The sequence below is a fragment of the Pecten maximus genome, chromosome 14, assembly GCF_902652985.1.
Source record: "Pecten maximus chromosome 14, xPecMax1.1, whole genome shotgun sequence".
Classification (NCBI taxonomy): domain Eukaryota; kingdom Metazoa; phylum Mollusca; class Bivalvia; order Pectinida; family Pectinidae; genus Pecten; species Pecten maximus.
The window spans coordinates 29,668,642-29,696,334 of NC_047028.1; the positions used below are offsets into that span (position 1 = coordinate 29,668,642).

A 27,693-nucleotide genomic window follows, 5' to 3' on the forward strand; every position below is an offset into this window, starting at 1 on the left:
ACTCTAGTCATGCTATTTCACATATACAAAATTCACTTCCAAGATTTTGTAAGTAAAACGTAGTAATTTGATTGGTTAGTCCTTAAAGGTCATCGTGACGTGACCCCTTATGCGATGCCGTTAGATGTTCTTGAAACGTAGTGAAAATGACCATCTAGATTTTAATTAGATTTAGTTTAACATCAAATGGTATATAATAATAATAATGAACACGTAATTGAAACAAAGTTATTTTATTTTTCTTGATATACGGTGACATACATAAAGCTATGCTCTTAGTATACAGAGATGATATCTAGATACCAATAAATTAATAAAAGGTTTATAAATGTTCCTATTCCATAACATTCATATTATCGTTAAGAGATGAATTCTACAGTCGAATGAAAAACAAATGAAAATGTTTTGTTAATGTTCTATGAATATAGATAAACAAAATAGAGTCAATTTATAATGGTTCTGTGTCTTAGTAATGTTTCCGTGTTGCTGATGCAAGATCGATGCTGCATTGGTAGCAAGTCCTTCCACCCCCTAATATAATGCAGTGGAACCTTCCATGTAAATGGATGGATCAGTCCAATATATCTACAGGGGTAGTAGACATCACACCACCTATAAAAGGCAACATTCTTTATCATAATTTTTTAAAAGATAAAAATATCCTGAATAATGTTATCTAAATTTCAGGAAAAATTATATTTAAAATCTAGACGAAAAAAAAGTCATATCGTATAGCAACACGATGGATTTGTTTTACACATATGGAAACACATAAGGCAAACGAGTATATCATAATACATAAGTTGTTATGGAAACACTTTTAAATAGCCTCAACATCACAACACTGTGTACAAAGTCACTATCGGGTACACAGGCGAGTACCTCCACGTGTACGGCGTTACGGTTTAACACAGACATAGCTGTATCTACAAGTACACTTTAAGTCTCTCTTCACGAAAGCTCAGGACGATCGGTGGGTATTCTTACCAATCATGATTTTTAGTAATTCTGCTATATTTCCGGCGTAGCTCCCCACATCTACCGCCACAAAGAGCACAGCTACCATCTATTACCACTCTTTTCCACCAGAAGGTATCAACTCTTATTGAAATGTTCTTATTACCTATACACTACACAGTTAAATATGTGGTAAACTTAGCATTTTCGTCAGCATTGGTTCATTCATATTTAAAACATACTTTCTAACACACAAAAGGGAGTTAACTCAGCGAATACAAAGACTGTGTTCATAGTAGATTTTTTTTCTGGTGCGGAGACGTGCTTCAAACCTATTAATGTAGCAACTGCACATACTTAACGACCCTGTTGTAAATGAATTACACATTGATGAATACAGGTTTCCATACGTTACAAAGATATCCACTTTTAACAACCGACAAAAGTAAACTGTAGTTCCCGAAGAGGGGAACATACGTTGAGAACATACTGGCATGAAATCACACCAACAACAGACACGATGAATCTGTTATTGAGCTGAATTGCTGTTACCATAAGCATACATGTTACATATATATATATGTATGATCAACATATAATTGACATGGAAATAAAATATTACTTTTCCTCTATGTATGAGAGGAGAACTCCAAATCTTCTATTCATCCTGCAATATACAGTACAGTTCATGTAGATTGACAATATTCCGCTGTTAACCGTGATTGAAGTACTCCGTATGAAGCTCCACTACAGCACGGGGAAAACTGCAAATCAACGTGAACAAAACTGTATACAGGTTGCTGTATAGAGGGACATCTGCTGTTATATAGAGGGCTTTAGTTGACGATCTGCAAACCATCATATTTACAACCCGCTAGCGTTCTCAAAGGTCGTCCAGGCAACTCTATCACATCATAACAAAACATGTGGTCTACGTCATAACACATATGTGGTCTACGTCATAACACATATAATTGCCTTTAGAAAATGTGTGGCAGTAATCAAACGGTTTGACATATTGCACCAGGTAGGGGAAATACCCTATGACTAGTTGGTTAAATATAATACACAAAACAATGGTCGACAAGAAAAGGTATAACTGGCCTTGCGATCACTTCGGTTAAGTTGTAATCAGCTAAGGCCAGTGTTCTGGCTTAGGGAACGCGAGCTTGGCGGGGCACTGTCAAACGATCACACACATGAACAATGATTGATCAAAAACTTGCTGTAAGATGAATATAATACATTTAGGCAGTACAAAAAATTACCGTAGAAACACAAGAGATAGATAATATATTTGTATAAATCACTTTCTCGAAAGGTGGGTGACAAAAAAAATGGTCACGATGTGATCCTCATACAAAATTAGAAATAAGATTTTCACCTTAAAAAATAAATTTTGAGAAAGGCAAATGCGTTGGCTTTACTAAACAGACAAAACATATACAAACATTGTCCATTTTATGGACATGTATGAGCATTTTACATTGAAATATCCAGCTTGTACGTATGATTGTATTAATAGGTAAGAATATATTTAATATGCAGCACACATGTAGCTGATCTCGTTCATTCTACATTGTGCTGACTTTTACTCGCGTACGAGTTACCTCCCTTGGGATTCATTTCACCTCTCTAAGATCAAAAGGTTATTCCTAATTACTTACAGAGTAAATAGTCTTCCTGCACATATTCATTCAATTACCTATAAATACATGAAAACCACTCTGTAATTTTAACTAATTAATTAAGTTCACAATCATCATCAGCTGTAATAATTTGGACAACCCATTTTTAATATCACTCCTATGAAAAATTCTTTAAAATTTTCAAATAAAATTGATTTTTATTTGTATATAAAAAGAAATTCCAACGACAACAGTATTTTTCTCCCTTCCCCAATCGTGAGTGACATGCTTCTCCACTGTTTAGAAAATGGAATGTACCGACTTGCAACACAAATCCCCTGTCATTCCTCACTTGTCTGCTATAGTTAAATTCTAGTGCTGAAAGAAATTTTGGCCCATACATAGTATATATATGATACGTTTTGATGGTCTTCTCTAGATATGCATGCTGCCAAAAGGATGAAATAGTATTGACAGTTTATGAACAACATATGGATCTTGTCATAAAGCTTTTATAGACTTCTAACAAATACTGGAATAAGAATATATATTTATCCTCAATAGTTCCCCTTGAAAATACGCATATTTGAATTCACAAAGCAAGAAAACGACTTGAAAGGGAAGATGTCAGTTTTTGCCGCATTACACTGGCCGGGCTTACTCAACTATCAAGCAGCTTGGTCCATAACGTAGTTAATAGAGTTCTTTTCCTCATCAGCACTTTCACCCCAGAAAATATACCTATCTCTAACAGCCTTATTAATTGATTAAAGTCCGTTCCTCTATTCAGCTGGCGTTGATTCTTCTGTTTTCTCCTCGCTCTTTTCCTCCGTCTTTTCCTCTGTTTTTGTTTCCTCTTCAGGCTTCTCCTCGGGTTTCTCCTCTTCCTTTTCAACATCCTCAATTTTTTCTGGTTTCTCTTCCTCCTTTTCTTCACTTTCCTTTTTCAAATCATCTTCTTCTGGCTTTTCCTCCTTAACATCGCCATTTTCCTTTGGTTTTTCCTCTCCCTCCTTTTCCTCGGTCTTCTCGCCACCTTCCTCTTTAGTCTCCTCGGCTGCTTCCTCTCCCCCAGCGTTTGGTCCCCTGTACTTTTTGGCCTTCTTGACGAGACCATTCTCTATAAGACTGTATGCCATATCAATGACAATTTCCTTCGGTTCCTTGGGTGTAATAGCCAATACTTCCTTCATCTGAAAATATAGGTAAATATGTCTTACATCGTAATTTTAGATGAATTGTGTTGCTTACGTTCGATAATTATTTGCCGATGTGCACTATATGTGGGCATATGTACTACAACATGATATCCGATAAAATGGTATGATGGTACAAAAGCTATAAATAGCATATATAAATGTTAAGTATCACATTTTTGCTATATGCTATATCCCAAAAAGTGTTACAGTGCACACCACACGAATGCATAAAATGGTATGGTATGAAAGTATATTTGATTAATACAATAAAATGACAAAGTTCGGAAAATGATCGTGCACAAAACTGAAAATGTTTGACCAAATGCATAAGAGTAACATTATGTTATTTTTTTTGTCTAAAATATATACGATAAAAGATGAATCTCAAACTTGTGATGATGGTAATACAGTTTTAGATTATCAATCTGTCATAAATACTCTTTTTAAACTGAAAGTGTGTATTACTTAATATGCGTACCCTAGTATTGTCGAACTTGTATACTTTATTAAGTTGTGGAAGCAGCGTCTTAAGGTTCTTGTTGAAACAGCTATTCATCCACAGAATGGCGTTTGGACACCCTGTTGTCGGGACGTTATACCCTGGCAAAGAAAACAATGATGATTAGCATAACATCACAAGGCCTGAATTGCTAAATACAGCAAAAAGTTATCTAAACCAGCCTTTTTGATTTTTGACAAGGCAAATGAAAGCATATTTGTAATTAATCATATTTTAATTTTAATACATTGTATATATATTTTCAAATGCATTTTCCTGTTGGTTTATATATGACGCCAAACAACTCGCTTTCGCTATTGTAATGATTATTTATAACGCTCAATATAACCAACAAATAAAAAATTGATTCAGCCATTATCATAAGAAGAAAATAATCAAATGTTTTACCTTGTGACTTGAACTCCTTAGATAAAATCTGACCGATTTCCTTCATCCAGATATTTGCGTTCGTGACGAGGTGGCGCTTCCCTGCATTAAACATGTTCACATCAATTACAGTATTACTTTTAAGGGCACCAATTAACTAGAAATCAAATACGTCATATATCTTGCCGGTTCTATCGCATTCTATAATGGTTGATATGATTTTCAATAAGACAAAATAGAAATTAAGTACTTCATCAGAATTCACACAAAACATATTTTAATTTTAATTAAATAATTGGTGTAGAATGTGAAGGATGATGAATATAAAACTGCAGCGTACACCTGTATCGTCCTTCTAGGAATTGTCAGTGATGCTGGAGCCCAAATTATGGATATACCACTGAATATGTCAGGACAATTAGATAAACATTGCATGGAATGGAAATAAAATCTTAAAAGTTATGTACAACATAATCCTACTGATCACTTACCGGCGGCTTCCCCCAGAGTCATGGCCTTGATGTGAGCATTTGCTACGTCCCTGACGTCCACGATGTTGAAGTTCAGTTTGGGAACCAGATGCATTTCACGCTCCAATAGTCTCTTAACCACCTGAAGATAAGAAATTCAAATGTGCATAAAAATTAAAAGGCTGTTCGTGACATCTGTATAACTGTTTTATATCTGTATGACATCTGTATAGCATCTTACACATGTATTGTATTACAACAGTATTACATACGTATTGTATTACATATGTATTGTATTACATATGTATTGTATTTTAACTATTACATCTGTATTGTATTACAACTGTATTACATATGTATCGTATTATAACTATTACATATGTGTTGCATTACAATTGTATTGCAACTGTATTGTATCATAATAACATCTGTGTTATATTACAACTTATTGTATTACATGTGTTGCATAACATCTGTATTGTATTACATCTGAATTACATTGAACTATTTGTTTCAAGCGGAACGGTTTGGTCTGAAATAAGCGTCTAGCCAAACAAGCTTGAAATACCGACAATCAAAATCGATGAAACAAGGCCAAATATCTGCAAAATTCTTATTTACATGTAGACAATTGACAAAGTAGAAGAAGAACAGGACCAGGTATTCAAGAATGCATCGGCGACACCCGCAACGCAAATCAAGGTCAAATCCAGGATATGTTATGTCCTCTTAAAGTAACAGGGTGCTGACAACATAAACATTATGAGGACGAATGTCAATATTGTCCATCAAAACGCTTTAACAGCAGCAACCCGACAAAGAAAATCCAGTTATGATGCCAAAAGAGAATTTTACTTGAGTGTGTCAAGATCGTATAAGATTTTGCATGCAAACGCATAGAAATTACTTCTTGTCAATGACGTTCAGCGCTAATTTCTTATTTCAATTCCAATTTGCAAAGAGTGAACTATGAGAAGTGTGAATAACAATCTCGTGAAAGATCTTTTTATGCATATATTGTTTCTGATTAGGAGGAGGCGTGTCAAAAAAGAAATATGGCTTGTGTTTAAAATAATCAGTGTTATTGTTCACTTTACGGTACAAGATAATACAGCTCGAACCCAATACTCATAAAAGGTATGACAACACTTTAACGACGACTGTAATGTGATTTGTCCCAATGAGAGATCTCTAAATTAGATCGCTCTTAGAAATATTGGCACATCTAAGAATTATTGCATAGCTCTACGCCAACACAATCGACCTATCTTCTTTTGTGACTTGCTACAATTTCGTACATTCTTTCATACATGTTAAATAGTTCTGATATGGCTTAGACAAACAGTTTAATATTCAAGCATATAGTATGCTTTGCCTTTTACTTTAAACTACAGATTCATATATTAACCTTTCTTTTACATGTTATGCTTGCTTAGAATTAAGACTATGTCAACATGTGTTGGGTTTTCTTAGAATTAAGATATATTAACGAAGGGAATAATTGTGTCAAGGTCACCTAAACATATCAGTGAGCTATTTATAGTAACATTTAATGCTACTATGCAGAAATACAAAATAAGCATAGGACTATATAATTGAATTAACAAGAAATGTATGTAAGTTAAAGTCATATCATAATGTGATTTTTTTAAATGAAGTTAACTAGTTTTTGTGTTAGGTAAATCAAACAAAACAGATGATATAGATGATTACACCTTTAGCTATAGACGATATAAGTCACTTTTTATCAGAATTTACCTTAAATAATACAGTTCAACGATACTAACGTTTGCTAATAATGAATTCAAATCCCATTAAGTAATCATGAAACATTTTCATTGGTATTTTCATTTGATAACACGATAATAAGAGGTTGATATCTTTGACCTGCTTATGAACTGAGGAAGATAGACCTGGATACATTTTGATTTAGTGTAATATACATGTACATTTTGTATATTACGTCATAATTACATGTTTACATCATAATTACATGTTTACATCATAAGTACATGTTTACATCATAATTACATGTTTACATCATAATTACATGTTTCCTTTGTTAGGGTTTTACGAGTTTATCAGATTACTACTGTAATTATATCATTATAACATTAACTAAATATACACATTCGCGACAAATTACCTACAATTCACTGATATAATAAGTTTACTTATTTGGAAATGAATTTAAAATAAAAAGTGCATGTCATTCATAATTCAATGAAATATTTCAAAAGAATGATGAACTTATTTATTCAATTATGTTAATGTACAGTATATCATCAAAACTACATAATTGTCTAAGGATGCTTGCAAATACAGTTCAAAGTTATATATAATTCAAGACCAAGATGTAAATTAATTTGTAACAAAAACATTTCAACCATTGTTTAATTTCTAGTACAGGCAAAAGGCTGTCTTCGACGTATTTTGTTTCGAGTGCAGTTAATTCAATCGCTTTTCTAGCAAATGTATTGATGCTTTCAATTAAAAGCACACCAATGACCCTTTAGCAAGTCTATGTATGGAACTATGCTGGTATGATGGTGTCAGGGTCTCGTGCGTCTGTGCCTGTATGAGAAATCACCTGCTGGGAGAAAATAATGTGCAGCGTGCACACGGAGCTGCACACACACATACAGCTGCATTATTGTTGCATGGAGCCGGCCGCAGGAACAGCATCAACAACCAAACACCCGCCAGACTGGCTCCTCCGACCGGCTCAGGCAAGATTGTTATCAATGAAATACGTCGTGGGTTTTCGATACTTGAATTACATGCTGTTAGATTTTCCAATACGAAATAAATGCTTTTATATCAATCAATAATTAATTAATTGATTGATTAACTAATCTTTTCTTCAGTGGGTGAGGTACGGATCAGAGTGTATCTGAGTTGCGTCTTTGATTCATTCTTTTATGTGCTACATTTCTTCATTTGTTGTGTAATTTCAAATTGTTAAGTGCATGGCAAGTCATTTGTGTAAAGATGATTGGAAGCAAACACTAGATCTTCGTCCGCTGATGCATGTTTTGCAGTAAAATAATTGCGTTGTGTTATCTTTGTTGGTATACCTTTAACTCGTCTTTGTTAAGCAACTATTTTGCAGTAAAACAGTTGTCTGTGTTAATTTGATTGTGATATTTCAATAAGCTTGTGTCCTTAGGCATCACGCTGAAGGAGTTCTGGATTGACAGTATGTTTACCATCTATTGCTAATCGGCTGAACTGGTTTGTAGTCAAACCCATGACTTTGTTCAATCGCCTGTCTGAAATGACAGTGTCTTTATCATCTATTGCTAATCAGCTGAAGTGGTTTGTAGTATAAAACCCATGACTTTGTTCAATCGCCTGTCTGAAATGACAGTGTCTTTATCATCTATTGCTAATCAGCTGAAGTGGTTTGCAGTTAAGCTATTCCATTTGTATACTTCTCCATGTTGTTTTTCTCTCATTCATTTGTCGACCAGTTTGTTTTATTTCATTTGTCGTCGCTGTCATGTTTGTTATTCTTTCTTCGTTACTTTTTAACGTGAAAATGTTGAGCAAGTCTATTTACCTCATAATAACTTTCATTGAAAAATGAATATCCTCAACGAAGAGGAAACCGCTCCAAGGGCCTCATGCAAATCTATACTTTTGTTCGTATCGGTAACGCGTTTAAACACTTTTGAGTTAGAATAGGGTTTCGATTTAGCTAACCAGACCGATCACTATTGTCTGAAGGATAAATTTTGTTATATTTTACATTATCGATCATCGAATATCAGTACTCACCTCTAGGCTATTGCTCTGCGATCCGTTGATGACGGGGCCCATGACGTAAGATGGGTTTACTACCGCGAGCTCAATCTTATCCTCATCTACGGAAAACAATCAGTGAATTAAATACTTGTCATTGGCATCTTTACAAAATAAAATCTAAATTGATGTATATGTATGTGTACAAACTGATATATTTCTTTATCCAGAAACATTTCATTATGTTAACGCTACTTGTTTCAGGAGTCAGGACAAGAGAAGACCGATATTTGTTTTATCTACTTTTAAGTTCGTATTCTTTTATTAGGGTTAAGCGTTGTGCTGTTTAAAATATGGTTAATAGTAACGATGTCAAAATTAATTTGTACGATCCAAACAAACATCACAAACAAATATTAAGTCTAACTGAATTCCGTGAAAACATTACCTTAAATTTTACTAGGTAGCACAAACATCCTCTCTCAAACTTACGCACACATCCTCCCTCACACAAACACACACACATTCTTTCTCACACACACGCCGCGCGCGCACACACACACATACATCCTCCCTCACACTAACACACACATACACCGTCTCTCACACAAACGCACACACACAATATAAAAAAACATATTCTTGTTTTCCGTGTATTTCAAAGATGTTTTAATAGGAAAATGAATTCAGCTTAGAAAACTAACCCAAAGTTCATAAGGAAATAATTGAAAGTATATATTAACCTGGTAGCTCCTTCACGTAATCCCAGGCAGCTTTTTCTGCTAATGTCTTGCTTTTTCCGTAAGCGTCAAGCTTTTCTGGGTCGGTCCAGTCATCTTCATTGAAAGTCTTTGACAGATCGACACCTGCACCCCCTGTTTTAATAAAAATAATTGTCGAATCTATCGAAAAGATTTTACAAATATAGACCGATTGGGTGGATATAAAAAGGTATAAATTTAAATAATGGCATGATATCAATTATGAGTAAAGAAAGTATCGATGTTGACGTATTCTGTAGTAATATGATTTTGAAAATAACCCCCATTATTATCAAGTGAACATTTTCATTGACCAGACCATGGTGTCTCCTCCTTTGACACCATAAAAAAAAAGAATTAATTTTTACTTTACATTGATGTCAATTGAAATAAGATACCATTTCTGAAACAATCATTGAACATTTTCCTCATAAGACGGACAATATGAAGGTGGTTGCACTATCTCCGTGGAAGCAATGTAGTGTTCATAGGGCGGAAGTGCATTCAGTTTCAGCCCATCACAAAAGAGTACTTACAGCCAACGGCGACGCAGGAACTGGTCATAACGACACGCTTCACTGATTTGGCAGTGACGCATGCCTTAAGGACAGCTTGGGTGCCCTCCACGGCTGGGGTAACCACCTCGCTCTCGTCCTTAGGGGCTGTTGACGGGAAGGGGCTTGCTACGTGAATCACGTACGTCACATCCTTCATCGCCCTGGAAAGTGAGATAAACTTCATTATCTCAATCTAAACTACATCTTACTGATTGTACAACGATGTTATTGTTAACAACAAGATACGATAAACAAGAACGATAACTTAACAAAATATTCATTACCTCCTATATATTGTTTAATGGCTGCATCATTTCCCATGTATACCATATTCTTAAAGGAACATGTTTTCGAACTATTTTTTAAATTTTCCAACGAAATTGCAATTTATGAACGTGACAACACTGCATTTTACTTGTTATTAGATGTCATTTATTTACTTGTATTACATCAAATGTAGCATATTTGTAAAAGTCAGCATTATTATAACTTGTAAGCAAATGTCAATGCAAAAAGCGTATGCGTAAAACGGTTTTTCCGTTCGTGGTTATCCGACTTAACCTTCGTAGTCCATTTTATTGTACAATTGGTATTATCTGATTGGCTGTCTGTAGAGGCTAAGCTTTCATCCATCACTGTCATAGGCGCATAATCAAATCAATTTCTTTTTATGATATTAGTGGCCGATCGAAGTTGATTTTGATGGATATAAGCGGCAGACAAATGCTCGGATTACCTCGGCTTACATGTATCAGTTACCGTAAATCCAAGTCACGTGGTATCTACAGAAGGATAAACACTTGATGGAAACTTGATTTATGAGACACTAATAACAAAAACAACGTTGGCTCCTATTTATGTATGATTCATAATTCATTGATTGACCATTGTCAGTTACTGCACGATTCCAACGTATCGCAGGCATACTACTCCAAGAATAAAATACCGGCTGATGTTTGTGTTTTGATTTCTACATGAGTAGTTTACGCTTTTAGAAGCTGGTATCACACATGTCTCTGTTGCCGTAGTTTCGGTAGCCACCAGCTGCTACAAGGAGACCTCGCCCAAAATCATATTGATTGTTTAAGGATCAATAAAGTCAACAAACAAACTAGATCAAAGATCAATATATAAAGAAAGTAAACTAGAAGAAGGCACAGTAGTAGTTTTTACTCATTTTTTCTCTCTTCTCGCATAGGCCATTTTAGGTTCTTCAAGAGAACATTGGTCAGGGGAGCGTTATAATGTTTATATAGACGGATTGCTTACTGAAAGGACATGAATATTTTCCCCCATGAAGAAATGCCTTGCAACAACACCATGACTTGATACCAAAAGACAACTGGAGAAAAGGTGGCTCAATTGAAAACAAAAGTCGGATACATGAATATGGTGAATACTTTTTGTGCCCACTGTAACATTTAATATGCATATCGGATAATCAATCGAAAACAGACAATATCCCTTTTGCATGATGCAAGGCAATTATCTGTATATAGTCAAACCTGTCATATGTGACCTTCCAAGGGATGCAATAAGAATGTCAGAGGTGACAGGTGGTCTTTTAATCCAGGCTCGGAAAACTAGCTCAGTACATAACATTGGGATTGAAAAAATGGTGTCACATAGGAGAAAGGGTCACTTATGTCGTGTGGTTACTTAGTTTGACTGAAATAATATCAATTGAAATATATCTTTCCTCAGTTATTTGCAGCGATAGAATCACGAAAATTAAAATCTCAAAACGTAACGACTTCCTGAAAAAAGATATCTGGATCAAGAACACAAGAACACGAAATAGGACGTTGAACCCTACCGTTAGTAACACGATCTCAGATTGGAATATTGAAAACTTTGTCATGCGTGAAAAATATTTATAATATCTATCCATGCATTGTAAATAGTGACAGAAACTTGGCAACAAAATAGGAACTATCTGTATGACTCCGACAGAGAGCGATTGTTCACAGGTCGTGTGACTGCCCAGTCAAGTAGATACTTATTGTAGCCCAGTAACAATGGTTGTTCTGACTCGCTAATGAGGTAAGCTGATGTGTCTGCGGTTGGCGTTGAGTGGGTCTACTACAAACACACTACACAACTAAACATTCCCATCCTGTGCTCCACTTTACTACAAGTTACATAATCATTCCCTTAGTTAAAGTGTTCCCATGTAAAAGTCTCACTTATTTAAAGAGAGAGAGAGAGAGGGAGAAATAAAACGTCTAGTTTTATTTCAATGTTGGGTGCTACGCTGGGAAATAATATAATCCCTTGTGAGGGGGTAACCCATAAAAACCTGCAACCGAGTGACCTCTTGGTAATTTCTTTATCTTGGGTATATTTTCCCTTAGCCATTTTCCTTGTATCACGACTAACACGGAAGACTAGTTCTCCTACAGATAGTGGCGGGGTTTGTTTTGCATTAAAAACCCGGTTTAGCATATGACCTGTTCCGTCAATAGAGCATATTTAAATGAAGGATAATTTTGATGTCCGAAATATTTTTTCTTCTCTGTAAGCAATATTGTATCAGGGTTGTTTTTTTTTACTGGTAAGTCTGCGATGTCAGTGTAATGATACGTTGTCAGTAGAATGTGACCGTGTGGGGCTTCCTGCTGGGTGACTTCGGCAGTATGCTTCAGTGAGATATCACTATAATGTTTGAGACAAACACAAACATAAACACATACATATGTGCACCACACGTATGCATCTCGCAAACAGGAAGGCCGTTCTTTAATGACCATAAATGTTGATAGGACGTTAAACAATGGACACCAAGCAATCATATATCAGAGGAAGTAGACAATTTTACATCATTTGCAATTCTTTGTCCATAAATATGAAATATTGTAATGCAATATTCAGTGAAACTGTTAAACAAAATCCAATAACCTTGATTATGCAACCGAATTCGAAAGCTCTCAGTTTCTGTTATAGGAATGGATTTAACTTGCCTCTCCTAGAATTTTATACTAGCTTGTCGAGAGTTTCAATGACCACTGTCCATCTTTCTTACCGCAGTTGGGGACGCCAGGTGATGTAGTTACGTCACTCAGGAGCTTGATTATTCAATTTACGTTGATGAATATCTTATCTACAATTTTGGTGCCGTGCCCAGGATAAATAAGCTGTGACGTATATCTACATGTGTAATGGTAGGATGAATCAACTTACGGTTCCCATGAGTCTGGCTTGTTGAGGTCAGCCTCGACCAGCTCAAGCTTGTGCTCAGCCTCCGGACACAGTTCATTAAGCTTCTTGACCTTCTCCTCGTCGCCCAGGCTGCGAATCGTCCCTCTGACTCGGTAGCCCTCTTCCTGGAGCTGCCGCACGATGTGAGAGGCAATGTAGCCCGATGCCCCAGTCACCAACACAACTGCAATTACAGAGAAAAATATGTTACCATAATCATGAAATAAATTAAATTCATATACTTAAATTTCTAATATGCATTTTGATGTCCTAGTGTTCCTGGCACCACGGATTGTTTGACAATCAATCTAAATTATCATAACAAGATCACCCAAGATATATCAGATTTTACAGACCATGTACTGTATTATGAATGATAAAAACTGCATGTACCAAAACCGCCATTAAAGAAATATGGTAATATGCTGTACCTATGAATGTAGATTACGGTAATATATAAGTTTGTTTTACTTTTCATCTTAAATCAATGGCATGAGAATAATATCGTTTACTTTTTGTTTCTGCTTTTGAAAAACAATTGTGACGCAATGACACTTTTCATTAAGGCAAACACCAGAAAACCTTCACGAACGCAGAAATTTTCCTGGATATATACGATATTTAGCAGAAAATCACACTAATTCAACATTGTCATACTATCTTTCTAATTTCAGACAGCCAGCTTGTAATTAGTATATTCTATAATTATATTTTGGGATGAAATCCAAAGCGTTTAAGAGATTCAGATTGATTATTTTCACATAATTCTTAAGGGTATAAATATGAGTCAGTTACAAGTTTCTTTTTATTGCTTCAATTAAATTTGGCAGTTACAGATGTTCATCAAGACAAATCATGCAATACTGGCGTATAGACACTTCTCGCTGCAGTTTTCCAATTATTTAAGTATGTTTCATAAAAACTCACTAAAGTGAAATACATTTATACACGTTCAATTTTACAAGGCCCGAACGGAGCTGAATCAATAAGCTTCCTTAATCATAAAAACGAATGAAATATTCCGTCTGTCGTTGTATATGTTATAACAGTATCCTCTCATTTAAACGCTGTTGAGTTTTGCTGTTCGTTCAGAGCAACAAAGTGCTTCATAACTGCAGTATAATCTGGGACTTCTCACTCAACATCTGTCTAGTTCCTGAATGAGTCCGCGCGGAGAAGTAGATCCCACAGTGTAAACATTTCACTTTCAATAATGTACAGTATCAAGGCCAATGTTACCATTTTTTTAATGATGAGGAAGGAATTGGTTGGCATGGTTTCAAACAAATGCTTTGAATGTATATGCATCTTGCTTGGAAATGTAAATATATTTAACCGTTGACCTCTAAGTACTCTCCCAATGAACGAGAACAATTTAAATCAACGACCAGTGCTCATTTTGGTACGAATACAAAACGCGACTTCCAGTTTTACTAATAGCGAAATAATATTTGAGAAATACAGCTTTTAGAATTAACAATTATTTTTTGTAAACCAACTAGTATTCGCTAGGAATCAATAGCGAATTAAAGTATTTCCCAGTCGTTTTCTTTTATACAGTTCGTTTTTGCTTAAGGAAAACTAGCTAACAGCATTGTATAAAGTAAAAAGTACTGTAACGAAAAATTAGAATTATTTACAAATCTATATGGCGTAAATTAAGGTATGTAGGGAAGTAGCTTCATGCATAAATGTTAATGCATATTAACAAATTGTATTGCGGTTACAGTTTGAAAACAATATAATTATCAACATACATTACACATTATGCCTTTGAGGTGACAGAATTCTCTTTTGGGGTTTAAATTGAGTGGTATATCACAATTATTTACTCGATACCACACAGAAATGAGCATATTTATTAACAATGGCGTGCTAAAAAGCATCCAACTGTGGAATGGACAGTCATCCAGACGCCAAACCTTGCTTTCTAGTGGAGCTGAGAAATGTCAAAACAATTGTGTGACGGTAAGGTATATTCTCTTGTGTTCCAATACTCTGCCCAACACAAATCACCTAAGGGAGAATTCATCGATTCTTATATTGAAAATTTTAGATTTCCTGACCAGATAATCGGTAATATTGGAATTTTATATATTTCGCCATAAACATATATAAATATATCACAGGAACCCCGCCGCAGTCGGCGGCAAGGTTTGCATGAAACAACATCCCGACAGAGATTGGCGTCTGCAGGGCCTCTCGCGAGAGGTGAATTCTCCCTTTCAACTTTTCAATGAATCGATAGCGAAGTGATTGGAAACCCAGACCATTAGAATCAGCTGTCTGTTTTATTCATGTGAAGAGAAATGCTAAGAATTGATATCGGACAATGTATTCGATATGGTTTTTAATCCATTATTGTTGTTTAAGAATCAGAAAGTAATATTAAGATGAGAGTATAACCCACCAAAAACAGTAGAAATTGTAATTCCAAAATCACCATCTTTCATCCATTTGCAATAAAAGTGAATGCTATCTACATCATCTTGTCTCTGCATCAAAATGGTTACCAGTTTACTTGATCTATTTACATGTCAAATCAATGACTAAACGTATATGTATGACCGTACCTGTATGTATGACCGTACCTGTATGTATGACCGTACCTGTATGTATGACCGTACCTGTATGTATGACCGTACCTGTATGTATGACCGTACCTGTATGTATGACCGTACCTGTATGTATGACCGTACCTGTATGTATGACCGTACCTGTATGTATGACGGTTCCTGTATGTATGAATGTACCTGTATGTATGACCATACCTGTATGTATGACCGTACCTGTATGTATGAATGTACCTGTATGTATGACCATACCTGTATGTATGACCGTACCTGTATGTATGACAATACCTGTATGTATATGACGGTTCCTGTATGTATGACCATACCTGTTTGTATGACCATACCTGTATGTATGACCTTACCTGTATGTATGACCGTACCTGTATGTATGACCATACCTGTATGTATGACCGTACCTGTATGTATGACCGTACCTGTATGTATGACCGTACCTGTATGTATGACCATACATGTATGTATATAACGGTTCCTGTATGTATTACTACTTGGATGTATCAGTTTGTATTTTATCTACTGCTACATACCATTGTCCACTCTATGTATTTTCCTGTATATTATGCATAAGCAAAAAGGTATTATTGACCATTTCTGAATTAACATATTAAATATATAAAAATAACATTTAATAAGTGTTATATTGCAAAAAGCGATTGGAAACGAATCTTAGCTCAGAAATAAATTGATGTTGGTCTTATTAAAATGAATTGAAATTACGGTTTTATTTGATATCTCTCTGTATTTCATTGAATATTAGCAGCATCTTATATTGATCGCAACGAGAGTCAGTCTTTCTGATCGAGGTCACCTACCACGCCTATTGAAGAGTCTTCATTGGTTGCACATAAGATAATGCTGATACGTATACGGGTGGGCCGATATAGAATTTATAGCTTTTCCGGCGTCAGTTGTAAACAAGTCTTATTGTTTTACGTCCTGTTCCTTGTAAACACCTTTGTCTATTGTTCTCGTACGGGATCAACATTCCGTTGGATGTTTACCAAGATATTTTCCTAAGAAAAACGATATCAATGACTTCTTTGTTTTTGATGCTGACAATCTGGTCTGATATCAATAGAAGATGGCGTTAAAATACTTTGGCTGTTCGAGATTCAGGGGCCTTAGCAACAGACTCACGAAAATATGTCAGATATTTCCATCCGCTATTCATACACTTACACACATGTACTGACTTACGTTTTACCTGTACTTAAACACCTGTACTCAATCTCTCCTACCTACTTCAGCTTGACTGACAGTTCGGTGCAGAAACCCGGATGTTAATTACGAGATACTACAGTCCTTATGTTATGGCCCGTCATTAATACGTTTTTTTAAACATTACAACAGTGTCTATATTAAAAACACGTTTTCTGTCATATATAAACAACACGTAAACAAAACAGAAACAAGGACATATGCGCGTCATGAAGGATAAGAAAGTTTCATCGGCAGGTCAAGGTGTTTGCCATGTCTGAGTGTCTTATATAAGATATTCTGAAAACCATTCAGGCTTGAAATAGACAGATTGCTAGCGTTTCCCTGATCGAATATTCAAATGTAATAGTCCGTATTGACAAATCCAAGGAGTAATAATAAATGTACCATTGCGATAGAGTTAACCAAATAAATGAAAGGTATTGATTTATACGGTTGATCGGTCCGGTCATCTAATTGAAAGCAAACTAGGATTCTTGTTTGTAGGGATCTTGATACGATCCATCAAATTCACTGACATTCCAGACATTTGCAGTGTGACCTTGTCATACTAAAGGTCATAAATCAAAGGTGCAAATATGTACCTGTGAGATTGATATCCAGGTGTGCAGTTTCTCACCTGTCCGACATATTTACATGTGTACATCGTTGCGTGAAATGTGTATCATATATACAATCTAACTACAAAACTGGGTCAAATGATGATGTTACAATTCCACCCGAGGATATCCTTCGACCACCTGTTACTTATATTAAATAGGACATCACAGCAAAATGGCACATTCCGATAACGTTCCAAACATTTTCTACACATGTCGATTTCGAACATCATACATCTAATATCCATACAGTAGTAAGAGACAGTTTTGTATGTAAACAGGATATGACAGTTCATGGGTACAGTATATCAAAGATAAAAACTACAGAATTTTTATCCAATGTCGATATTATTTTTTTTTAAGTTTCATATAAATAGGAAATCAGTAATATTTTACAAGCACATAAATCACTATTCTGGTGCAACGGACCAGAAGTAACTTAATAGTTTAATATCTATCATGGCTGACCATTGGTTTTGCTTTTGACATTTAATTTGTTGAGCTGCCTGTTGATTTCTGCAAAACATGCATAGAATTAAAGTTTCAGGAGAACACGGAAAATGTGGATCGGACATAAAATAGCCATGTCGTTATGCTAGCAAGTGTCTATAGCAGGTAGTGCGAGCGTTTGTTTGATCAGATTTGACTTTATAAAAGCATAAACATCTATTCTCTTTTGACCTTGAAATGCACTATATTAGCTGCCGCATGGAATCTAGTAAGATGAAAACATAATCGTTGCATAAAGAAACAGCCTATCGTTATATATTTGAGTTTACATTGATGTTGACTTACTTATTTTCTTTCGCACATATACACAATCGATATAAAGTGCACCTTGTCTATATAATAATGATCTATGACAGTATCATTAGAGTAGAACTTCGGAAAATGACAATAAAATCCTCATTTCCATCTTCTTTTTAACAACAAGCTGTTACAGGATGGAATATTTCTTCTATCATCTTAATTTTGAGAGACTACCTAGCGGTAGAAATGGGGTCATTATATGCCGGGAAGGAAGTTCAAGATGGACATGTAATCAGTTAGGACACATGTTGAACCCTGTGTTATATTAACGGTGTTCAACCCGGGTGATATGAACTAGTTGTGAAGGAAAGATATGTTCTTCCAAATATAGACAACGATGCTTAGTAAGCATGCGCAGGCCAGGGACGTGCGATAAGAACGACACAACACGTGCTCATTGGACTTTTGCGTGTCGCAGTGACATTGCATGGAGCTACGGGAAGAACAGGAAATCGATTTTGGTGAGAAGGCTCTAGTGGGCTTCAGAAACTGAACAGCTCATCGGCAACCGTCTACATGTGGTAACGAACAGTGTGCGCTGGGTCCAAAGTCGACATTCTGTCACAGCCAGAATTTACATAGCCATTGATAGGTTGAATATAAATTGTAGAACTAGTTGCAGTCTCTCGGGTTACTATTGATGTTCCTTAAGAATTTAGACGCAATTATTGTTAAACTGTTCTAGACAAAATGAGTTTTGTTGAAAACGCTTTTATTTTTCTTCTAATAGCACAAAATTAACTATTGCAGATTTAATTTTTAGTTTTATCTTCGGGAAACGATCATCAGACAAGGAGAATGGTTGAATGGCAATCGAGTAAGATACAAGCTTAGTATTTTACTTAATTGTGTCCTCACTTTGTTTCTTGCAGACATTCACACTACAATATTTCTTTACCAATTCATCGTGGCAAAACAAACTAAGTTGTGCCCCTAGTGTTTTGGTAACAAACCTTTATTCAAACTGTTCTTTTCTTATATGCTAACCGTTTACAGTACCTCGTTCATATGTGTCCAAGCGTGCGAACACGTGTCCGCGGAGACTTAAAAAATATATATATAATGCGCGGATCAGCCGACTGATTTTAAAGGATGTTTCCGTTTTTTGGCGGATTATCTCGAGCATGTACACAAAAACAATGCTACGAGACAACGTGTCGCACGTGTGAACTTCACACATTACTGAAGGATGCACGTGAAATATGATGTTGCATGCATCATCGCAAAGAATGCAAACACGCGTGTCTGCTCGTGCACCTGCTCGTGCATACATGAAACATGTTATGCACGTTCAACACGTTGAACAAGTGAGGACCGGTAATTACTGAAAAATCACCCCGGGAAAGCAGACTGGCAGATTACGTCAATAGCTTTGAATTATAAATGAAGTGAATGCATCAAAATATTCCTTTTGCTTTTACCCTTTTCACCCTTTTCCCTATTATCAGGATGAGAGCAATTGTTGGTAGCTACATTTTACATATTATGAAGCTTATCTATAAGCGAAATTAACTGACAAAATGACTCATTCATAGAGAAACTATATTTTTATTTGGAATGGAGGCTGCATCGACTTTAATACGATGCAGTATTAGCTATGCTGAGGAAGAGCAAATCTCATCATGGACGTGGAATTAGATATAGGTTGTTTTGGAATTCCCTACGTGGCTTCCAGTCTATTCTAGACTCCTGTCCCTACAGAATGTCGGTTACGGAAAACCCATCAAATTCCTCAAATCTCACGAGAGTTGTCTGAATCCAAATGTCAATCAGTCAGTCAGGAGACCATAATTTTCGTACGAAAATAAAACGATTTTACGAAAATGTGGCTACTTTTATGAGAGTAGCACTATACTCGCATATATTGAAGTTGAAGTAAATATTTGCCTTCACATGAATAATTTATCTCCAACACAATTCTAAAATGCATGTTATTTAAATAGTTTCGTTATTTTGAAAGACAAAAATTACAAAAACAGTTACCTTCCATGCTATTTTCAGTTAAGGTTCAAACGTAACACTTCAAAACAGTTAACTGAAGGTCATTTTTTGTTTGTTGTTGATATTTTCATTAATGACAGTTAGCAGATGATAACAGTATACATAATTAACCGTATTTCTGGCATTTAACTTGGAACGAATGTTGACATTCATTGAACCTAAAAGCTTGTGTATCACAGCTATTGAAGAACAGTATTTGTGGAATTTGATAAATGTAGGAAATGTGCGTGATGCTGATCTTTAAAGTATCCCTTTTCATATAGCTCGACATTAGCCGGATACTAACAAGTGTAATTTGGAAGATGAACAAAAATTATTTGATTATACCGGATAAAGGTCACCATATTGTGTCCCTTCAGCTGAGCAGATTATGACATGACCTTTGAACTGAGTGATGTTAACCTTTGACCTACGTGTTGAATTACGCAAGCGCCGACGGAAATGGAACACGAATTTGATGGATGGCACATCACACTGTAATCCGAGGAAGCTTACTGATCTACATGTATATTGCGTATCAACATATCCTGCGAGTTTTCTCCTCTCTGACACACTCTCTCTCTCTCTCCAATCAGTAAGATGAGCATACACATAGCAAATTGTAGAAGATAGGACGTGGAAGGAATCGGGTAAGAAAATAAAATAACAAATGGAAGAAAGCAAAAAGGATGTATAGAAATAAAAGTATATAATGAAACATGTTTACAGTAGAAGAATTTTGGCATATCAGCTGCCCTTTAATTAGAGGACACAAAAATATCCCGCATGCCACATTAGTCGCCTCAAATGGTAGCATATTTCCCCTGGATCTACAAGATATGCAAATGACTTATATTCATTGTCTTCTTTCGGATGAAAATTGATTGAGCTATAGAACAAATAGTCATTTAGATCTAAGGGCCGAGATAAGGGATACAGCTATCCGACTCTATCTATACCATTACCCTCCCTCATACAAATCAATAAATTGTTGACGTTTCATTACCATACGAAGCTTCCGAACTTTGGGAGTCAAAACATTCACATTTATAACGATTGAGCCTTTACAATATTTTCTGCAAATAACTCCGATTCTTGGCTACCATCCATCATTTAACTTACTCGTGGTTTGTCTAGATTTGTTCAAACGAGGCGAGTATCAATGTGAAGGTGTAATATCAGTTATCAGATCGAGTCCGGTCGCTTGTGTGTCTGTCTGGGAAATGTCATAAAATCATATGAATGACAATTTTGATTGGCTGCCAAATAAAAACAGTCTGGCAGACGTGATTTAAAAAAAAATGGCCAAAATGTGTGATCATCCGAAAGCATTTTCCACAGACTTGTATCAGACGTCTCTCAAATGTTGCAGACGAAATGAATCATTCGTTTGTATTGTAGCTTTATTCCTAATAATACGGTCCATCTTAAAGGCCAACAGGGGCCTGTTTTGCATAAAACAATTATCCCTCCACAGCCTCTTTCGCCTGGTACATTGTAGATGACCACGGGGAATACAATAAGAATACAGTTTCTGACCACAAGATGGCGCCACACAAATAATGTATTAATAATTTATGGTATTACAATTATACATCTTTTTATCAAGTCTCCGTTTTGAAATGTACAGCTATTTTTGGTATTTACTCATACAGGACAAAGGGAAGCCAATTTCCATCATCCAATAGCATTCTGATCTTAAATATGACTATCGATATTGCCTGCTCTTTATTACGTCACTTCCGCTGCAATCATTACACTGCTAATGCTAATATATCCTCATTCTGATAAAATCACTGATTCATTTCTATTGCAGACAAAACAATAAATTACTTAAGTCTGCGCAGCTATCGAACGATTTGTAGTCGATTCTGTATGCAAATTATTGCCAGTATACTAACCAATAACCTTTTCTTTTCTTTATATGAACACTATAACATATTTAAGGTTAAGAAAAAGTGTATGAACGCTAAAAACATGTTTAGATACCTTCTAATGCTTATGTCTACGAGATAAGTTATTTTACAATTTTTCTGTCCCTTTTTTTATAAGTGCTATGTTAATTGCATACGACATTTTTTGACCTATCGGTGTTACTTGTATATGCGTCGTTGTTATGATAGCTAATAAAGAATAGACCGGTTAAAGTGGGGCAATAAGTCCCTAGTGTAGCTTAGATCCCTTCAGAGTCACGTTTCTCCCCTTTGTTGTCTCAGAAACAAAGCATATATTCAATTCAATTTAAAGGGTCTAAAAAACTAATATTTCCGCATATCATTAAATGCATGATCTTCAATAACTACGATTGTATATATAATACGCAATATGAAAATTATCAACAGAATCTAAAAAAAAATATGTTAAGCAATATTGAATGAAACCGATTTAGATATAACGCAGGTTAATACTACAGAATCTGATTCACACCTTGCTGTGAACAACAAACCCGCAATGAACGGATTGTAAGCATCTACACTCGAGCTGTGTGACGCAACGTAAAAAAGGAAAACTGATTATCAACTCGATCTACCTATACTAACGAACCAAACTACACGTTAGCAGACAAATCGATTGTCGTATATATGAGTCTGTTGGAATGACAACGCACATAGGGTGACTCTCTACTTCCTCAGTATTGTGCGCATGCGTTGATTACCACTGATCGGCAGTTTCCGGAAAATGTCACGAACATTGTCGAAAGGAAGACTTAAGCATTGTCGAGTGCATGGACGTTAGCTAGGTAATCAATATAATGAAGAAAGCTTACGTTGGTCGTATGAGTTGTGGAGAATGTCGATCTACTCCGAGGACAATAAAAGTCTGAAGACAATTTGTACTCTAGCTAAAAGGCAATGTATGGCAAGTAATGAAACAGTCAAACATAAAAGATAAAGTACATGTAATACATATGCAAAGTGTGGGTCCTGTATCCGAGACCCGTCATAAACCTCTTGCTGTTACCAGAGTTCACCAGCGCGACCACCGACCACTTACGTTCATTGCAATACATTTATTCTATGAATATTGGATATTCTATGGTAAAACAATGCAGAATGAATAAATCTACAGTTACATAATGTGTGTGGAGTTTTCTCGTTATCGGATATGTGGAAAATGGAAACAAATTATGCCCAATGTGGGAATTGCATGTCGCGGTTAAACGACACTTCTAAATAACGCGGTAATCGATCTCACGAGACCAAGACCAGAAAGCTTAGTTACGAGACCGAGGCACGGTAGTTTAGCTACGAGACAAGACCTTCGATATCTAGCTACGATACCGAGGCACGGTAGCTTAGCTACGAGATCAGACCTTCGATATCTAGCTTCGAGACCAAGGCACGGTAGTTTAGCTACGAAATCAGACCTTTGATATCTAGCTACGAGACCAAGGCACGGTAGTTTAGCTACGAGATCAGACCTTCGATATCTAGCTACGAGACCGAGGCACGGTAGCTTAGCTACGAGACCAGACCTTCGATATCTAGCTTCGAGACCAAGGCACGGTAGTTTAGCTACGAAATCAAACCTTGGACATCTAGCGACGAGACCGAGGCATGGTAGTTTAGCGTCGAGACCAGACCATGGACATCTACCTACGAGACCGAGGCACGGTAGTTTAGCTACGAGACCAAAGCAGTTACGCAACCGAGAGCCAGACGTCTACCTACGAAGCTGAGACCCAACAATTATTTGAGTTTTTGAGGCTTTGATTCGAACGATGAACCTGCAGACTAATGCACATACATTATTGATACTGGGGCGTATAAGTACAACACTAAAACAAGGACCTGAATGTTTCATACTGAATATAGTGTCATGTAGTCGGACAACTACAAAGGTCATTTTTATTTAGTTTTGAGACAACATTTCGTTTCCATTGGGGCATACATTCCTCCCAACAACAAGGGTCAACAGGGTACGCCAACAAGGGTAACTTCGAGACGGAGGAGGGGGCACAAACAGACGGAATCAAGTAAGGGCAGTTGTATAGGGATACGCCAGCAACAAGGGCTATTTTGAGGCGGAAGAGGGGGCACAAAAAGCCAGATCAAATGTAGTCGGGCTTGTAGTGGAAATATAAAAATAGATATCAAGGTAACAGGGAAAATGCACAAGTAAAACAATTCCGATTTGGGCGAAAGAAAGTTTGTTATCTCTGAATGTCCCCATATTAAAATAAAAAAGCAATCAATCTGCGGCCTCAGTGTTAGTTCTCTCGTCACCCATCCCCGCGGGGTTTTGTGGCTAAAAAACGGGTTTTAAAATTCCGAGAACCGGTCCCAGACGAATATTCATTAGAAAACAGTCCAAATGCTGACTTCTTATGCTTATGTTGGGTGATGAGACAGCTTTTGCTTACATACATGTATCTTTAATGAGATGTTGTAGTGGGACGGTGATTAAGTGTTTCTGAACTATCAGAACCTGTCTATTGCAAGACAATTAGGAGCCTCGCGGAGACAGGCTGACTAAATCAGAAACCTAATCAAATGTGAATATAGACGAGGCAACAGATTCATTAAAAACGAATGCATGCGTGTAAACCTTCCCAGCCGAAGGATCTTAAAACCCTCTCACTCGAATGAGGTCAATTTCGAAATAATTTAAGGTGTTTTAGCTTCCTATTCCCTCATCCAAGATATATTGCATTTCTAAAATAAGACATCTTTTATAAAAATAACACAAAACTACTGTAGAAATATGCCTATGCTTCTAAACAACATCACTACTTCAACCATAAATATAAACATGTGTGTGATTGTCCTTCATTAACGGGTGCAAAAATGTTTGTTAGCATAGCCGATATACAAACGCATTGGCGACACAGAGTCGCCTGCGTAGTGATTTCTGCCTGGATTAAACTAGTTCGATCGATTTATCTTCCCCTTAAGATTTGTGAACTAAACCTTCCTTCGGTATCGGTAATGTTTCTAAGTCATTAACAACGATAAATTTCACTCGTTTCATTAGTTTTAAGGTCTATGGTTACCGACGGTTACATTGTATATGGCATGGAACATCGATCGATACCACTGGGCCGCTAAAATAGACTTGTCTGAATAAGTAATGCCTTATATAAAAAAAAGTACTCCCATTATTATAATGAATCTCGCATTATTTACTAGAGACTGCGTCAACATAAATTCAACTTTTATTTAATCAAAGACTACACTTGATCTCGTAACGGCTTCGAAGTTAAGGCTTCACAGAACTTGAAAGTGATGTTAATTAACTTAAAAGTTTTACGTAATTATTTTTTCTTGGAAATCAAAGAATTTATATTTATCTATAGTTCTCGAAAGTAAATGATGGATTTTCTCAATTATGACATTTTCGATTATGTTAACATATCGACACAAAAACCTCATTTTTAATTTTGTTTCCTTCACTCGGCATTTTCAACTGTCGACTGATCAAAACTTTTATGAAACATCAGTCCATATATTCCGCTTCCGCTCTGTTAAATTCCTGATTGATATCTGAACATTGCATTATGGGTAATGAATTAAGCCGGATGTTCGGTACTAATTCCGTCTCTTTTGAATCGCGATGGATGTTAACGTTGACCATTTCCGAGATGTCTGCTTATTGATTTTTCCTATCGATTTTTGTCGTGAAATGATTGCTGTCTGGTAAAGCTAACTGGAGCGGAGTGAACTGGCGGTAAATGTTTTTTGTCGGGTACAGCGTATTGGAGCGGCGGAATGATATATATATGAGGCTCGCGGCAGACCTCGCTCCAGTAATATGTCCACGGTTTTGATAAAATCGCCTGGCCTTATTGACGTAAGAGATGTACGGCACATTTGCTCACTGAACGCACGTTATCTAAAACAGTATAAACACTATATGTCCTTTACATATTGGTGATGTCGTTTGCACGCGAACCCACTTCGATATAATCGGGGGGAAGCGAATGTTTGAACATCTGCTTAGCGCTGTCGGTATTTGCATAAGCGTCTAGGAAATCGTGAATATTGTACTCAGATAGAGTAATTCAAATCCCGGAAGGGAACCATAATGTCCTACCTGTGTGTTTTGCGTGTCCATTCTATATGAGCAACAAATGAAGATGTAGGTCGTTATTACCACGACAATTACAGTTTGTAACGCGATCACCTTGATGACTCCATAGTCGTTTACTGGACGCCCGACTCGCCGTTCCAAAATTACAAAGGAATCAGTCGCTCAGTGTCTTGGACCAGTTCCTCTACTGGTACTAAACATTTCATAGGCCTGAAATATGTTTTAAGTACACCTAGTATAATAAAGCCATGTATTGTGTCGGTATATGTTAACTGAACCTGTGTATTCCGAATCCTCGTATATTTTGATTCGTGTCCATTTTGTCTTATGGAGTTCAAAGAATACTGTACGTCCGTAAATTAAGCAAGGGATATTCAGATCACTGAAAGTTGCATACAGCCATTTTTGTGGAAAACCCACACGGTTGAGATATTCGGAAAAGCATATCACCACATTGGTAAATTACTGCAACAAGGCGATGACTGAGATAAGAATGCGTGGGTTCCATTCTATATAACGCAAGGCTAGTGAAAGAGTGGAGGAAAAACGTGCTAAAATCTATACACAAAAAAATGGGATATCCTTATTTCTAAGATAAGCTGAACTTCTGACTCTATGAAATACAAATATTTTCAAATACTTGAAAGTTGAAGATAAAATAAAAACAACATTCGTAAGCCACAAGTTGACATATAACATGGTCTAGCCATGTTTACGGAGTTTTATCTTATTAGATCCAGAAATACTTAAAATCAACATTGCCAGACATGGAGTTTCCATATCTCACAGAGGCAGTGGGTGCATTGTATTTACACGAATGTCTACATCTTTCGTCCCTACCATCACCGAAAACTCAAATTTTCCAAGAGCACCCCGTACACCCCCCTCCATCCCCCCCCCCCCCCCCCCCCCCCCTCTCACCATATTCCAAATATCAGATCATTGCTACCATAATCGTTAATGATACCGCAAACGCCCTCCTTGTGCTCCAATACCGCCATAAACCTAAAAACCCGCCTACTGTTTCAAAAGCGTCTTCACTAACCAAAATAGTCACCGGATAAC

General features: G+C 36.3%; 1 protein-coding gene across 1 annotated transcript in view; it reads right to left on the bottom strand.

Moving 5' to 3' along the window:
• Window positions 1–217: 217 nt before the first annotated feature.
• LOC117342704 (putative uncharacterized oxidoreductase YDR541C) overlaps window positions 218–27,693 on the bottom strand; it is a 58,419-nt gene continuing 30,943 nt past the window's right edge. Inside the window, exons 2-9 of the mRNA XM_033904916.1 lie at window positions 13,383–13,584; window positions 10,182–10,363; window positions 9,628–9,759; window positions 8,921–9,006; window positions 5,162–5,282; window positions 4,692–4,772; window positions 4,263–4,384; window positions 218–3,778 (exon numbers count right to left, since the gene is read on the bottom strand). Of these exons, the coding sequence (XP_033760807.1) occupies window positions 3,368–3,778; window positions 4,263–4,384; window positions 4,692–4,772; window positions 5,162–5,282; window positions 8,921–9,006; window positions 9,628–9,759; window positions 10,182–10,363; window positions 13,383–13,584 (1,337 nt within the window). The 3' untranslated portion in view covers window positions 218–3,367. The remainder of the gene's footprint in view (window positions 3,779–4,262; window positions 4,385–4,691; window positions 4,773–5,161; window positions 5,283–8,920; window positions 9,007–9,627; window positions 9,760–10,181; window positions 10,364–13,382; window positions 13,585–27,693) is intronic.